We start from the raw sequence: 14,632 nt of genomic DNA on the forward strand, positions 1-14,632 counted from the left end.
TTACAGAATTAGTAAGAAGGAACTTCCAGAAACATCTAATTTTGAAGTTCTTTAGCCATTGATTTTTCCATGCTGTGATTCTTTCTTATTCCTACTGCTTCCATCATTGCTGCCATTTATAGACTGGTGCATAGCCAGCAAAGAGCCTGGCTGAATTTGTCTGCTCTGTTGCTTGGACTCAAAAAGGGTTTGGATCCACAGCTTAAAACTTGCATAGTCAGTTCCCTTTCAAACCCTTCTTTAGGGGAGTCATACATGAAAGAAATCATGTGCATCATAATTTCTTTGTCTGTAAACTGCCTGGACACTGTTCAGTATTAGTATTTAGGATAAGACTCTTAAAAAGTCATTCCCTTTTCAGTTTCTGTAGGCTAAAGTGGTGCGACTGCTTTTCTAACACCACCTTCTGTCAATTACTTATGTAAGGAGTGGGTGTGCATTTAAAAATTTCTAGTGGAAATTGCAGACCAGTTTCAAATAGTGTGGAAAATAATAATAAAACATAACTCCTCAATAGAGTTTGACATCTTTTCACAGTACCACATAGAGATGGTCATTCCCAAACATTAGCAACTCTTTACACCTCAGAATGTGGCATGGGAGATGTAGTATTATAAGATATACTTGGGTTTATTCTGAAAGTAAGCTTGTATATACTTACAAGCTTACAATTATATTTCAATTTTAATGCCTTTGTGTTGGGTGATTTTGTTTGCAATAAGAGACATTTCCCTGCTGCTGTGTGGATTCAAACTGAGGATTTTTCTCATGCCATTAAATGTACTGAGTGATCTGATGTGAACTTTTGGATCTCACAGGACACTGGGCTTTTCCCTTTCCTAATTACAGTTTCTGTGACTTGCTTGAGGGGATACTTGTGAAGGGATGCATGCTGCTACATCTTAAAAATACTTCTTTTGCAGAAGGAGGGAAGATTAATTTGTTCTACTGAGGAAAAACAGGACTTTCTTCTCTTCTGTAACATCAATGATAAAATCCTTTGTGAGAGTGGGAAATATTACCTAGGAAGTCTTCAATTTCAAGACTTACCTCTGATCAGACTTTTCCTGGACCTCTTGAAATACGTTCCAAGTTTGCAGAATTAGCAAGATGGCAGTTCAGAAGGTTCTTGCAGTTCAGAAGGTTCTTGCACCTCTCATGTTTGTAATTCTTTATTTTTTGTGTTTTTCTTAATTTTAATGGGTGTACTTACTCTTGAACTGAAAAGCAGAATGACTAAGTGAACACTGCTTGTCAGATCCTGTACTTCATCCTGTACTTATACAAGGTAAGATCTTTTCTGGGGTGACCTCTTCCCTTAAATTCTGGGTCTAGACCTTCAAGCTGGTCTTTGCTGAAAGGAGAAAAACGCCATGTTATTGGAGGGGTATTGCTGCCTGTGGACAAAAAGCCAAAGTCCCTCCTTGCCAAAATGAGGAGACTTAACAGCAAAATGGAAATCTGATCGTGTTTTGCCAGGTGGAAATACAAATCCTCTGTAAGCTCCATCTCAGGAGAGGCAGATGATCTGTCTCAGTACTGAATGAATTGATGTTTTCTAAAGCAGCTGAAGACAATTCCAGCCAGTGGCTGTACAGAGCCACTAATTGTGAGCAGTTGAATTAGCCACAGGTGGGTGAAGGATGGATGAGCTCTGCTTTCTGGGTTTTTGACTAAAACCTGGAATTCTCTGGACCACTGGCAGCTTGTTTGTTGAATCATTCACTTGAGTACAGCCAGAGCTCAAACCTGTAGCCATTTCCCATGGCAAAGAAGACTGTTATTGTTAAATCTCCTGCTCAGAGTAAAATCTTCTGTTGTTTTATGAGTACTGGGGGTTTTTTTGCCTGAAGTAGAAAATTATTCTAACTGCTGTAAAGTATATTCTCACAATTTCATGGAACACTTAGAACAGAGGTAGACCTGCCATATTTTATGAACATGCAGAATTTTCTCACTGAAACTTTGACATCTAAACTGTCTTCCACTCTATCAAGGAAATGCTGGGTTTGTGGGGATTTTTGGTTGGGTTAATATTGCTGACTCAATTTCTTCATTTATGAATAGGAAAAAATTTGATCTTGCCGAGTTAATCTCACCATATATGGAAATTGTATCTCAAAAAAAATTAAATAATACAAACACGGCAATCAGTAAACCTCCTTCAGTATGAAAGATGAAGAAAAAACAAAGTTGATATATTTTTCTTTTTAGCTATCACCAAATAATTTTAAGTTACAAGTAATCATACCTGTCTTACATACTGATTTGTAAATTCTGGTCTTTAAATACATGGTTCAACCAACTCAATGCATTTGAGAAACCTCTCATCCAGTTTTAATCGATACCATCAGGTGTCTCTGTATTTCTGGTGAGCTATCCTCATCCTAGCACCATGAACTGGGACTGGATTCCTCTCCTGCCTTGCTGCAAATCCTGACAGGCTGTGCAAATTGCAGTTCACAGTAATTTTGCTCTCTGAAGTGGCTGGGTCAGCTTTTCTTTGCCTCTCTTCCTTGCAAGGTGGGCTAGGAGGTGCTTCCAGCATCAGACCAGTGCTCTTTTGATTACCAGGCACTGTCAGAGGCCACTCCAAGGGCTGTTGTGTATTTAGTTCATGATTTGTCAGGCTAACCCATACCCTAAATCCCCACAGTTTGGCCCTTTTAGTCTCAATTTCACAGTGGGTTTTGTACCCAGCCCTTGCCTTGTGAAGCTGTAGACTATAAGGCTGCAATCAAGAAACTGTAATACATTCAACTGTAAAACATCCAGGAAAAGGAAAAAAAAAAAAAGGTAAGAGCTGCTTATTTATTTGTAAATCAGCAGCTCTTAAACTGCTCTGATGTACATGGATGTCTGTCACAGCTTTTGGGTAAATTGAGTTGCAGGACCTGCACAAAGGGATGCAGACACATTCCCATTTTCTTCTCTGAAATGACTGGAGGCTGTTGGTGAACAAAGCCCCTGTCTATTCCCCTTCAGAGTGACATCTGTGCACTGAAGAGAGCATATTTAATGATTCAGTAGTTGGAAATTCCCTTAAATATCCTCCAGGTTATACCTCGTGTTTGAGAGAGACCTGAATGTGTGCTGAATACTGATTATCCCTGATCTCTTATATGGCCCAGGAGACATTATTTGCCTTTAAGAAATGAGCCATATTTTACAGAAAATAATTCTTGGTGTCTGACTGATCATCTGTGACCAGGCATGTCTTTTAGTCTGTTTTTGATTTTTTTAAATAATTACTATTTACTACAGATAGTTTCAGTGGTAATTATGTATTCCAGTAGCTGTAGTAAAATGAAAAATATTACAGATTGAACTGGATACTCTTGGCATTGCACTTACTTGCTTTGGGGAAAGAAGACAGGTTTTGGGACTAATGTTCCTCCCTTTGCTTGGTCTACCAAGTAAAGAATATAAGATACAGTGACAGGCTGCTAATTCACATTTTATAGTGAAACTGGACAATTGTCTCAGAATAAGGATGGAAAACAAGATATCTGTCACACGAACCTGAAACAAGGCAGGGAATGGATGCTGGAAGGCTGGGAAAAAATCTAGATTATTTTTGTTTGTTTCCTGGAGGACAAGGCAACTTCATGAAGATGTATTATTATAATAATAATATTAATATTATCTGTGTTATAAGACAACAGTGGTCATGAATGGAAATTCTGTTTACAGGAATCTAAACATCAAATGGGCATGAAGAGAGCACCTGAGAAGCAACCAGTATTCTGGTTCCCTTGTGAATTCCCAGTATTCCCTTCCCTTGTGAAGCACCGTGGTAGGACCATGGAAGGAAAGCTACACTGAGAATTTTAACCTCAGAGGTAAAAAAAAATTGTATTTCAATGCTATGACAATGGCTTATGATGATTTTAATGTGTTGAAATGTATACTTTCTCAGTGAAATGTCTGCAATCACTGTTCTGGGGTGTTTCTTTTTGTTCTGTGTGTTGTAGAAAATTAGTGTTGACTGGAGAGTAGTTGCTTTCCTTACTGAGACTTGTTTACATTTAGATTTGGAGTAAATGATTTAAAAAAAAAATGTATTAATATTGTTTCCCTTTGTTATTTGGGAAAGAATGCAATAACTGTCTCCCAGAAAGTAAGTTGAGTCATGAGAAAAGCACTTACCTGAAGCAAGAAAAAGGTGAAAAGACAAGGTCATGGTGCTGCTCAGGAATAGTTCTTGCCTGTGCCTTATTCCTAAAGAAAAATTAAGCTAAAAGCTAAATTATCCTCCTGAGAATACCTGCATCAGTCTGTCACTGTTTCCATACAGCTGAGTTTTGATCAAGCCTTCAGTTCTCTAGCAGGACAAGTATTTTGTTCAAGTAGTTTTGACCACTTCTAATGAATGCAGTAGTTAATTTTACAGATATAAAAAAATAAGGGCAAGAGCTTAGGAGCTAAGTATCTGTGCTGAAAATAATAAAACAGTGATGAGTCTGTGAATCAGCAGGGTTTCAAGGCTGAAGTTCCTGGGATTGACCTGAGAACTCTCTCCAACACTTCTGCAGTTACAGATTTGAAAATTGTGTGAGAACACCTTCTCTTTCTATAAACGGAAGGACTACCAAGGAGATGTGTATCTGAAAATATAGTATTGACTTTGAAATATCTCCAGTGTTCTAATGAGGAACGGTTTTAGAATGCATTTTGCATCTTCACTGTGCAGTTCTGATTGCATTGCATCTCGTGATGTAAGTTGGATTTCTTCCACATCCTAAAGAGTTCTGGTTGTGTATCTGCAGTTCAGGTCCTCTTCTCACTGTTATCTAGCAAATGTAGGTTTAGCTTGGGGTTGAATGGAAGCTTATCGCTTTTTAGCAACAACCCAGCTTGGGAAAAGCCTGCTTGCAAACACGAGACAGTAACAAAATGTGCTAATTGGTTTCTTAGGAAAAAAGCACCAGCAGTGAAACTTTTCACACGGGGTATTCGCCAGGAAGTGTGTCAGTGTGTCATACAGACCTACGTTCTCCATCTCCTCTGTGAATGGGGAGTTTTCACGGGGGTGGGGAGAAACCTCAGTGCCAGAAACACAATATGAGCCCTTTAGGGCTTTTTCTTTTTTGTCCCTCCTTTCACACAATAGGTCAGTCGCTCTCCATAGTCGGCGGCTCCTGCGTTTATCAGGGGCAGGATTGGGCAGATAAACTGACTTGTTATTGACTATGTTACGTCAAAGCTTGCTGAAACACTTTCGGGTGCTTACACTTAGCTCCGAAGCCACCGTAAACATTACTGCACAAACCGAGCGGGAGATGTTTGGGTTTCACACCAAAACAAGCCAAAAACAAGTTTTTGGCGGATTAAGGTGAGGGTGAAAGAAATGAACTGGACAACTGCAGAGCGGGCGGGTCTGAGGCGCGGCAGAGACCAGGTGAGGAGGGCGGTGGGTCGCGGGGCTTCGGGTGCAGCCTGAGGGGCGGGTGCGGCCCCGGGAGCGGGTTCAGCCCCGGCGCTTGGTGCAGCCCGGACCCCGGCGGGGCGCGGTGCCCGCCGGGCGGCGCTGCGGGCCCGGGGCGGGCGGGCGGCGGCGCCTCCGCCCCTGTCGGGCGGGCGGGCAGGCGGGGAGGGGCCGGGGCTGAGCCCCGCTCGCTCGGCTCCGGCTGCTCGGCAGGGCAGCGTCCGCCGGCGGCTCGGGGCGGGAGGCGGCGGGACGGCGGGCAGCGCCTTCGGCGGCAAAGGTACGGCTCCCCCGGGCTCCCTTTGTTCCGCGGCACCGGGACACGCTCGGGGATGATGGGGCAGGGGATGGGGTCGGCGCTGCAGCGGGGGCTGTGGCGGCTCGGCTCTCCCGTGAGGAGGGGGCGGCGGTGCTGGGTGCGGGTCCGGGCACGGCGGCCCCGGCGCCTCCTGGGCGCCCCTTCCTCGCACAGAACTGTGGCTCCGGGACGCTCTGTGTGCGCTGTGGCCGGATTTGAGCACTGGTGGATAGTAGCGGGGATGGGACGGCTTCATTTAGGCATGAACGCGGTGCGCACACACGCGGGGACGGTCCGGGGCTCGCTCCCTCACATATGAGAGAGAGTGTGTGTGCGTGCTCCTTCTGGGAAGGGAGCGTGGCATCTGTTTCTTCTTGTCTAAAATAATTACCCTGTGTGCGCGGCTTCCCTGAATGCAAAAGAACGGGCTGGGCTGTGGGGCTCGGGGGAATCGTGGGAAGAGCGCTGCTAACTTGGAGCAGAATGATGGATTCTGCTGTCGGGTTACACTTGGAGAGGAGACTTGAGGAAAGGCTTTCCAGGGCAGTGGCATTGTCCCAGAGAACTTCCCTGAGGGGACGGGCTGGTGCAGCCTCGCAAGGAATACCGCCCGTCTGCGCCCATGGATTCGGTGCGGGACATCTGCTGCCGCTGTTTTGGGAAGGGCATCCCTTTGTTCCTCGGAGTGGCCAGACTCCCCGCTGGAAAACAATGGCCTTCCTAGCAGGGCCACAGGGAGCGGGGCACTCACCGAGTGGTCCAGTGCTCGCTTGCCTTGCCCACGGTGGCTCTGTGCTCACACGTGCTGTTTGCTTTTTCCACTAATTTAAAGCTTTGAAATTTCAGACCATGTCATTAAATCTGTTGCTATGTATTTAGTCAGGACCACTATTCTAAGGGACAAACGTAACAGTAACGAAATAAAAGCTTGCTACTCTTAAAATATATGTCAGAGAAACTATTTTAAATATATCCAGATTGGAAATGGCCACTGGCATAAAGGTCAGGTAAAACTCCTGACTTGGCGATTTTTGTGTGGAATCATGAGCCTTCCATATCCGTCTGTCCTATTGTTAATTGTGAATTAAGGCTGGCAACAAGCTGCCCATCCTTCCCTGCATGAATCATCACTTTGTCAAGCCCTGTGTCAAAAACAAGGCTTTCCCCAAAAGTGTGCAGTGTTAGAGAACAGAAATACTCTGACCCATCTGTTAAAGTCAAGTTAGTCCTTGGCTGCTTTTAAACACGTGAAAGGTAAAGACATTCTTCTCATGTGCTTTTATTTCCAGTTATCCCAGGCTTGAGTTTAAGAATGTCTTCAATTTAGTGCTTAAAGCAATGCGCTGCCCCGGGCTTAATTTTGTGTGAAGGTGTGAGGGTTGGAGCGTTCCCATTCTTCCCAAAGCAACATAAAGTGGTCACTGCTTGTGTTGGCTTGTAGCACTTACTGGCGTGTTAGGTTGCCACAAGTTCCTCCATATCCTTAGGATGTTGCTGAAACACCTTTGTGGTGTTGGATATCTAAAAGGCTTCTGGCTCCTTATGAACACCACGGACAGATTGAGTGCTCAGCAAAGTGATGGGGAAAGGACTCATGGAAACATTTTAAATACAGAAGCTTGCCTTTTTACTTTTTTTGGGTTGTCTTTTTTTTGGTTTTGGTAGGAGACCTTGTTAAATCACACCTGTGGGGAGGAGCTCTGTGTGGAAATGATGCCAGGGGCCGGCAGTTTAGCTCTGTCGTGTTAGTCCTTTCAGGCATTGTGCAAGACTCGGGGTAATTGCCTTTAGAAGGGCAAATGTACATTGCAAGCCTGCTAGCGCTTCTGGAGGAAGAGAAAATAAAAGTCTGGTGAACGAGGAGAGGAAGTGGGAGAGAGCAATTGGAAACATAAGCAAAGTCATTAATTTTTCCCACTGTGCACTCTTAAGAAACTGCTGGCAACATACTGGAGGTACTCTGCCTCATGGAAGTATCAGGGACTTGCTTCACATGATTCTGTGAGGTCATCTGGTTTCCCTGAGCTCTGTGGGAACAGAAATTCCTCATGCTGGAGCCTGATCTCATCGTCCTTCGGCAGCAGTAGTAGCAGCGGCTTGGGAATTGGAGAGGAAGGTGAAGGAAGTGCCAGTGGGACGGTTTGGAGAAAAGCTCAGTGCTGGTGTAGGCCAGGCTGGACACTCTTCCCTCCTTTCATTTGCCTTGTGTGGTCAGAGCTGGGACAAATGCTGACATGCCCACCAAAGTTCAGTGCCCTTTCAGACTGCTGAGCTTGGTTAGTACAGCGTCCTTTGAATCCTACCCTGTGTTTCATTCATCTTTTTTTACTGTACTAATGAGCAGCAAGCTGAAATGGAAAGTGGTGGCTTGAGTGACTGTATGCATCAAGCTTGGGGAATTTCCTGAGTTTGATGAAAGACAAAAATAAAGAGGTTTTTCCCTGCCTTATAGCTGTGTAGTTAGTCTGTTAAATTCTCAGAGCCTTCTAAGTAGCCTCTTCTGTTTGTTGTGGGACTACTGGCAAGAATTTTAGGAAGACTGAAGTAGCAATGACCAGCCCTGGAGTCTGTAACTTGATCTACAGCTTTTTCTCTTCAACTGGGAAAGGAAGTAACAGCTCTTGTTACACCCTTATGTAACCTCTCCATTCATAACCTCCAAAAAAGAAGGAAACCAGAGCTTGATTTCTGGTGTATAAGCTAACATCAAGGCATGCTTTGTCATAAAGAAACAGTAAAGAATAACATTAATTTTCTCCTGTTTTGCAGTTCCCAGAATGGAAAAAAGCCCCAAAATCCACAACCCTACCAAAAGTTAAACATTTTAATTTTGTGCTGATGGGATAGTGGAAATCTCTGCAACTCTGTGTCATATGTGGTGAAATAACTGTTATAGAGGATACTGGAACTACAACGAGGGTGTTTTTGTGGGTCTTTTCTGCTGTGTTTGAACATTAGTCTCAAAACATTCATCCTTTGCACTTGTGCCCCAGTTTGCTTGTGGTTTGGGAGAGCTTTGGTCTTTTGGTGTATTACTCCAGATTTTGGTTCCAAACAGTGTGAAGACTAGGATCTCTTTTTTTTGGTTTTATTTTGTTTGGTATGATTTGGTTTTTTGTTTCCTAATAGTGGCATAGCTTTTAAAGAAAACTGTACAGAAAGTTGATCTTTTTGCCTCTCCCAGCTCCATTTTACTGGGAAATTTCCCATTTGGTATCACCAAGGAAACTTGCATCCATTTCTTCATATATATTTTAAGTTTGATAGCGAAGTCACCGTGGTGATGAGAGAGTTTCAGTGAGAAAGACTAGTGCTTAAAAATACAGTTTCAGAGGCTGAAAAGAATTATCAAGTCCCCTTTCCAGATGCAAACTGGTTGGGGAATTCGTCTATGCAGGCAGTAAAGCAGGAGTTATGGACCCCAGAGGCCAGAACATCTTTTTTCCAGTGCTCCAGCTTTTGGGAGGAAAGCAACGGAGGCAGCAAGGAAAGACTCATTTTTCCCTACTGTAAGCAAAAACCAGTTTTTAAAAACGCGTGACCACAGCCTGGTCAGCAGTGGTACAAGTTTCCTGGGCCCACAAATATGCTTTGTGTGTGAGCTCTCTTACTGTTTGCTTGATGCTTCTTTTTCTGTAATATTCTATAATTTTCATCGTTTGTACACTCCAAAGTGCTACTGGGGGTACTTTGAATTGCAATAAGAGTACAAATATACAACTACAAATAAGAATAATTAAACTGTAGGCTTTGCTACAATGGAAAAAACCCCAGGTAGTGAAGTTTCTACTCTTTTATATGCATTTTTTAATGGAGTCTGTTCTCCTTTTGTCTACAAGACTGTACTGGTGTTTGAAGATCTTTGAAATCCTGGGCCTTAAGGTAACCACCAGTTTTTATGCACAATGGAGCATATGCAGTGTCCTGATAAAATCCTCCCAGTAACCTTTGAGAACCTGCACCTCAGAAATGAGGAAACTGCTGGGGGATGAAGGGTTGAATTCTGTACCTTGGGAAAGCACAAGCAAAGGAAGTTACTCTGACTCTCTGTGTTTTAATGCCTTTGTGTTAAAACAATTTGAAGCACAATTAAGGGTATCACTTTAGAGAAGAGGTATCCTTAAATTTCTTATTGCATAAGGGCTCTGTGGATGGCACTGTAGTAAGAAGTCAGCTCTGCTGTTAGGAGAGTTTTTAAAGGGAGTGAGTTGCTGTTAATCCTCTCCACTGTTTCTCTATGGAAGCAAATAAGCAACTTAACATTGAGATACCGGTGAAGAGATGCCATTTTTTCTGGGACTCTGGGAAACCAGTTCACTTAATAGCTTGGCTAGAGCTTCGTTATAGGGCTGAGAAGAAAGCTCCTCCTAGCAGATCTCTTGCTTACCTGATGTGAAGAGCTTCCAGCAAAAATAACAGCTGCTCTACCTTTTCATCAAGAGAGGCTTGGAGACAGGGCAGCAGAAAGGTGGCAGAGGTTGAAAGGCAGATTATTTTTGGGAATAGTTAAGGCTACAAAATAAACACCTGGTTGCTGGAGTGTTTGGAGACCCTTCCTAACTTTTAACTGTGCAAGTAGGTCTGTGAGTGATGGAGCACTTGAGGTTTGTTGTGCAGAGCAAGCTAGGGAGGTGCTAATTCCCTGTGAACCTTTGAGAAGGAAAAGAGTTGTTGAAGGGGTGAAAATGGATCCCTCTCTCTGTGAAGGAATATTCCTGGTAGTGATGAGGGAATATTGCTGCCATGATATACCAGGAATCCTCTGCACACCCTGCTCGGTCAAAATGGGCTCAAATAGGAGATGGAGCAGAAAAGGCTGATTGGAATGGTCAAGGAAAAGCCACTGAGAGGGAAATAGGCAATATGGGCTATGCTTATATGGAATGAAGTCAATTGACATAAACCTTTGTCAATACTTGCCTGTGAGGGAGAAAACACATTTAAATTTAAAACCAAAGCCAAACCCCAGCACTGTTAGCAAAGGCAAGAAGTGGCTATTAGCAGATCAGGAATAAATTTAGTCTGTGAATAAGGCACAGCATAAGGACTGTTTCTCATGGAGAAGGCTGATAATGGCACTCTGGAGCAGTGTAGTAGTCATGGCTGTAGGATGCCGTGATCTGGAGCACACAGGACAGATACAGCTACAATTACCATTGTTCAGCTCACAGGCTGTCAGTCTGTCAGGCCGCCGGGGCTAAAAGGGCTCTGGAGATCACCTCCAGTGATCAAAGAGTGCAGGGCTCTGTGGAAACAAAGTTCACGCCAGGAGAAACCCTGGAAAATCTTTTGGCAAGCAAGGGCAGAGCTGGAGCTCCTTGTGCCTTGTAACACTTCTGGAACACGGGGAGTTTGCCTCTATCTCGTGTGAATAGAACTTCTTGCTTCCTATGAGCTGCCAGATGAGAGTTCTCACTGAAACCAGCGAGGGGAAACTCAGTAGCTGTGAGTGTGTGCTGAGTTTGCCTGCCCCGGGACCGGCTGCTTTCCGTCTGTGGAAGGGAGTTGCTTTCTATTGATGTTTTAAGAAGGTGTCCCTCTCTAAAGCTGTGAAGTGTTCTATTTTATTTGGAAAAATCTCTGTTTATCGTGCTAGTTGTTAATAAAAACACTGTCTGCTGGCTTTTAACTTCAGGGACATCTGGACAAGAGTGATTACCGTGTGTTGAAAAGCAACTTCGTGAACTGCTCCCATTGTCTGAAATATCTCTTGTACAATACACAGGAAGAGCTGGAGATGGCTGGATTTAGAAATTGATGACTTTTATCCTCTAATTCCAGGTGTCTATCTGAAAATAACTGTTGAGGATGAAAATGACAAAATAGTGGATATAGGTCAACTGCTTGAGATGAGCAAACCTGTCTTAGTAGATGTAATTTATTTAATCCTTGCCTTCCCTTAGATTTTTTTAAATCTTAGGTTTGGGCAAATCATGCTTCCTCTTCCCACAACACTTGCATCCATAATAGTCTTTTATTCATCCATAAAATTATTTTATTCCCTCCCTTTATTCAAAAATAGCAGTGTCTTGCTGGACAGAAATGGATGCACAGAATAGTCAGTGATGGCAAGTGGTGGGGTGAAACCCTGCACTACTGTTTTACCTTGGCAGCTACCCCTGGGAGAAATGGGACTAGTCGTGTCTGACTTCCTGCAGGTTTTTCTCTTGTGATGGATTGACTTGCAAAGAAGTAATAATTTCCACTTGAAGCTTTTTCTGCAGCTAGGGAATTTTGCAGAGCAATTTTTCTGCTCTGTGGTACTTAATGAGGGGTTTGTTCTCCTCTCAGCCCGTGTCTCTGATGGAATGCTTGTGCTCAGATCTCCGCTCCTGCCTGCTTTTGTGTGCAAAATCAGCTGCTCTGTTGTCCTTTACTCTGTCCTTTTGAATGAAATTCAGCATTAGATGTGTCTGAGAGAGTAGATGTGTAGACTAAGAGATGTACAGCTGGCATGATTTGTCTTATTTTCATAAAATACTGGGTTGAAAACATTCCAAACCTTATCTACAAATATTTCAAGGACCCCATCAGTGAGGTTTTCAGGAGAGGAAGTTGCAATGGGCTAGACTAAGACCTTTGGGGTGGTGTTTGGGTGACTTCCTCCTGTTTTAAATGGAAAAGGACAGGGAAATTTTTGCTTTATCCAGACTTTTACTGCTTGGAAGATGATATGGGTGCGTGGAAACTGTGAAACCTGTGAGTGCCAACTGCTCTAGGGGTTGGGATGTATGCTCAGTTACTGTGGCTGATTGATGCTGGGTAGACACAGGCACTGATGCCTCCTCTGGGATCTGGATTTCCTGAAGCTCCTGATCAGGTTTGTGCTCACCTGTGACCGGTTTTAAGCCTGGTTCACTGACTGCTGTGACGACTTTCTGAGGCTGCTTTTCCTTCTGCTGTTGGCAGCTGAGTGCAGCGTGGGTTACCTGGCCTGTTATTTCGTTTTCTGCATATCTTCAGGGCTTATCACCCACTGCTTAACTGGCAACAAAGCATTTCAGCAGAAGATTAGCGTGTACTCTGGTATTTTAACCCTGTAGGATTAGGACATCTCTGAGTACCTGCCTCACCAATGATGTAAATGTGTGTTTGCTCCACCTTGAGCAGCTTTACCTGTGCCAGGGATGTGAGGTTCCCATGCTAGCTGCAGGAAAGCAAGGCTTGCTTTCTGCCCATATGCTTGTGTAGAATAGAAAATAAAAACACCATTTTGGTCGAAGATCTTGATTACAGCTGATTGCTGGAGTGCTCCCGAGAGACTGAAACCTCAGGTGAAAGAAATGATCTGACTCTGTGAGAGCTGATTGATTGTAAAAGTGTTTTGTGGGGATCTGCTACTGAAAGCTCTTTTGAACCCAAGCCCTGGTGAGGTGGCAAGCTCTGGTGTCTGACATAGAGCAAACAAAGAAGATCCCCTAATATAAATAAACACTACCTTGGTTTTTGTGCCTCTGTTCTGCAAATGTAACCTTTGGATTGGGCAGCATCCCCCAAAATTGGCAGAGAACTTTAGGCGGCAGCATGAAAGATTAAGATAATCAGTTTAAAAGGGCACCCACTGCTTAGTGGAGTTTGGCTGTCCAGCAGTAAAAGATTTTTTGGTTTCTTTTCTGAAAGAATGAGGGTGTTTTCTATCTGTCCATATCCCTTACTGACAAATTTTTCAAAGTTGTGTTGTCCGACCACTGTCAGTCTGAAATGTAGTCTTTGGTTTAGGGGGAGAAGGCAAGACCTTTGACAACTTTTGGTTGTCAACTTTGCAGTCACATTTTGTTCCTTATTTTGAAAAAGACTCAAGGAAACCTTAGCAAGGTGTATGTGCCAGAAATTGACCTCCTTTGTTACTGAATACTTTATCCCTTTCTGTAGATGTGGACCAGGCATGATTATAAAACTCTGTGGCTGGGCAATGACTAAGAAAAGCCTAAATATAAGAAACCACCACGGATCCTGTTTCTGCTGAACTCAGTGGGATTTTAACCAGAATTTTGGACTGTAAATAGCCTTGGTAGTGAAGATCTATTTCTAGATGCATTGAAAACACTCAAGGTGTTATCCCCATTAAACTAATTAAGAAAAAAAAAAAGAAGGAAAAAATGGACTCCAGAATAACCATTTGCATGAAATCCCACTTCACACCTATAATCTTTGAAGCCTGTCAATATAATCCAAAACGCAAAGGAACATTTTAAGGGTAAAAATGGAGTAGCAGACATATTTTGACTGTATTTTCACAGCTGCTAAAGAAAGAGTGCCTTAGCAATGTTGAAAGACCCAAATGATTTTCCCAAAACCTGGTGTGACTGTATGACTGACCCAGATGGGTTAAAACAAGGCAGAAAGTTGACTTAGGAAATAGATCAGCCCCAGAGTGCGATTACTGGTGACAGTTATTGTGTTGTGGTTGCAAAATAATTATCAGAAGTAATTTGAAGACATATACTGCTGGGACTGTAAAGTAGGAATAATAGAATAGATATACCCCATGGTCTCATAGAGCAGGTAATATCCATGCTAATGTTATTCAAACCACTGGGAAAAAAATAACAGAAAGTCGCCTTAGAGAAATGCAAACACAGCCCCCTCAGGCTGCTGAATTAGTTGGTTTTGGTTTTTTTAAGGAAGAGAAAGAGGGCAAAGCTCTATCTTCTGCATACGTGGCTCATGTGATTTTGGTTTTGTGGTAAGGTACTCTGCACCTTTTTGGTGATACCAGAGTTGTTCATAGTCTCATCATTATGTGAACAGAGGCACGAGAGAAACCTCTCTCTCACTTTAGGGGAGATTACTGCTTAGTGTGCGTTGTAACCAAGCTGTAAATAAATGTAAAAATAAAAGAGAAAACACCCCCCCTCCCACACCAAAACAAAAACCCTAAAATCCCCCAACAAGCCCCAAAGAAC

The 14,632-nt window shown here is 43.2% G+C and overlaps 1 protein-coding gene across 5 annotated transcripts in view; it reads left to right on the forward strand.

The window, feature by feature from the left end:
* The first annotated feature begins 5,213 nt into the window (after nucleotides 1–5,213).
* MYO1B (myosin IB) overlaps nucleotides 5,214–14,632 on the forward strand; it is a 105,513-nt gene continuing 96,094 nt past the window's right edge. For 3 of the 5 annotated variants that reach the window (XM_014271132.3, XM_014271133.3, XM_014271134.3), the window contains exon 1: nucleotides 5,251–5,401. In XM_014271132.3, the coding sequence (XP_014126607.3) occupies nucleotides 5,351–5,401 (51 nt within the window). In that variant the 5' untranslated portion in view covers nucleotides 5,251–5,350. Of the gene's footprint in view, nucleotides 5,402–5,550; nucleotides 5,709–14,632 lie in introns of those variants that run through there. The other 2 variants (XM_074548200.1, XM_005492768.4) reach the window with 2 other exon arrangements.

The sequence above is a fragment of the Zonotrichia albicollis genome, chromosome 10, assembly GCF_047830755.1.
Source record: "Zonotrichia albicollis isolate bZonAlb1 chromosome 10, bZonAlb1.hap1, whole genome shotgun sequence".
Lineage (NCBI taxonomy): Eukaryota > Metazoa > Chordata > Aves > Passeriformes > Passerellidae > Zonotrichia > Zonotrichia albicollis.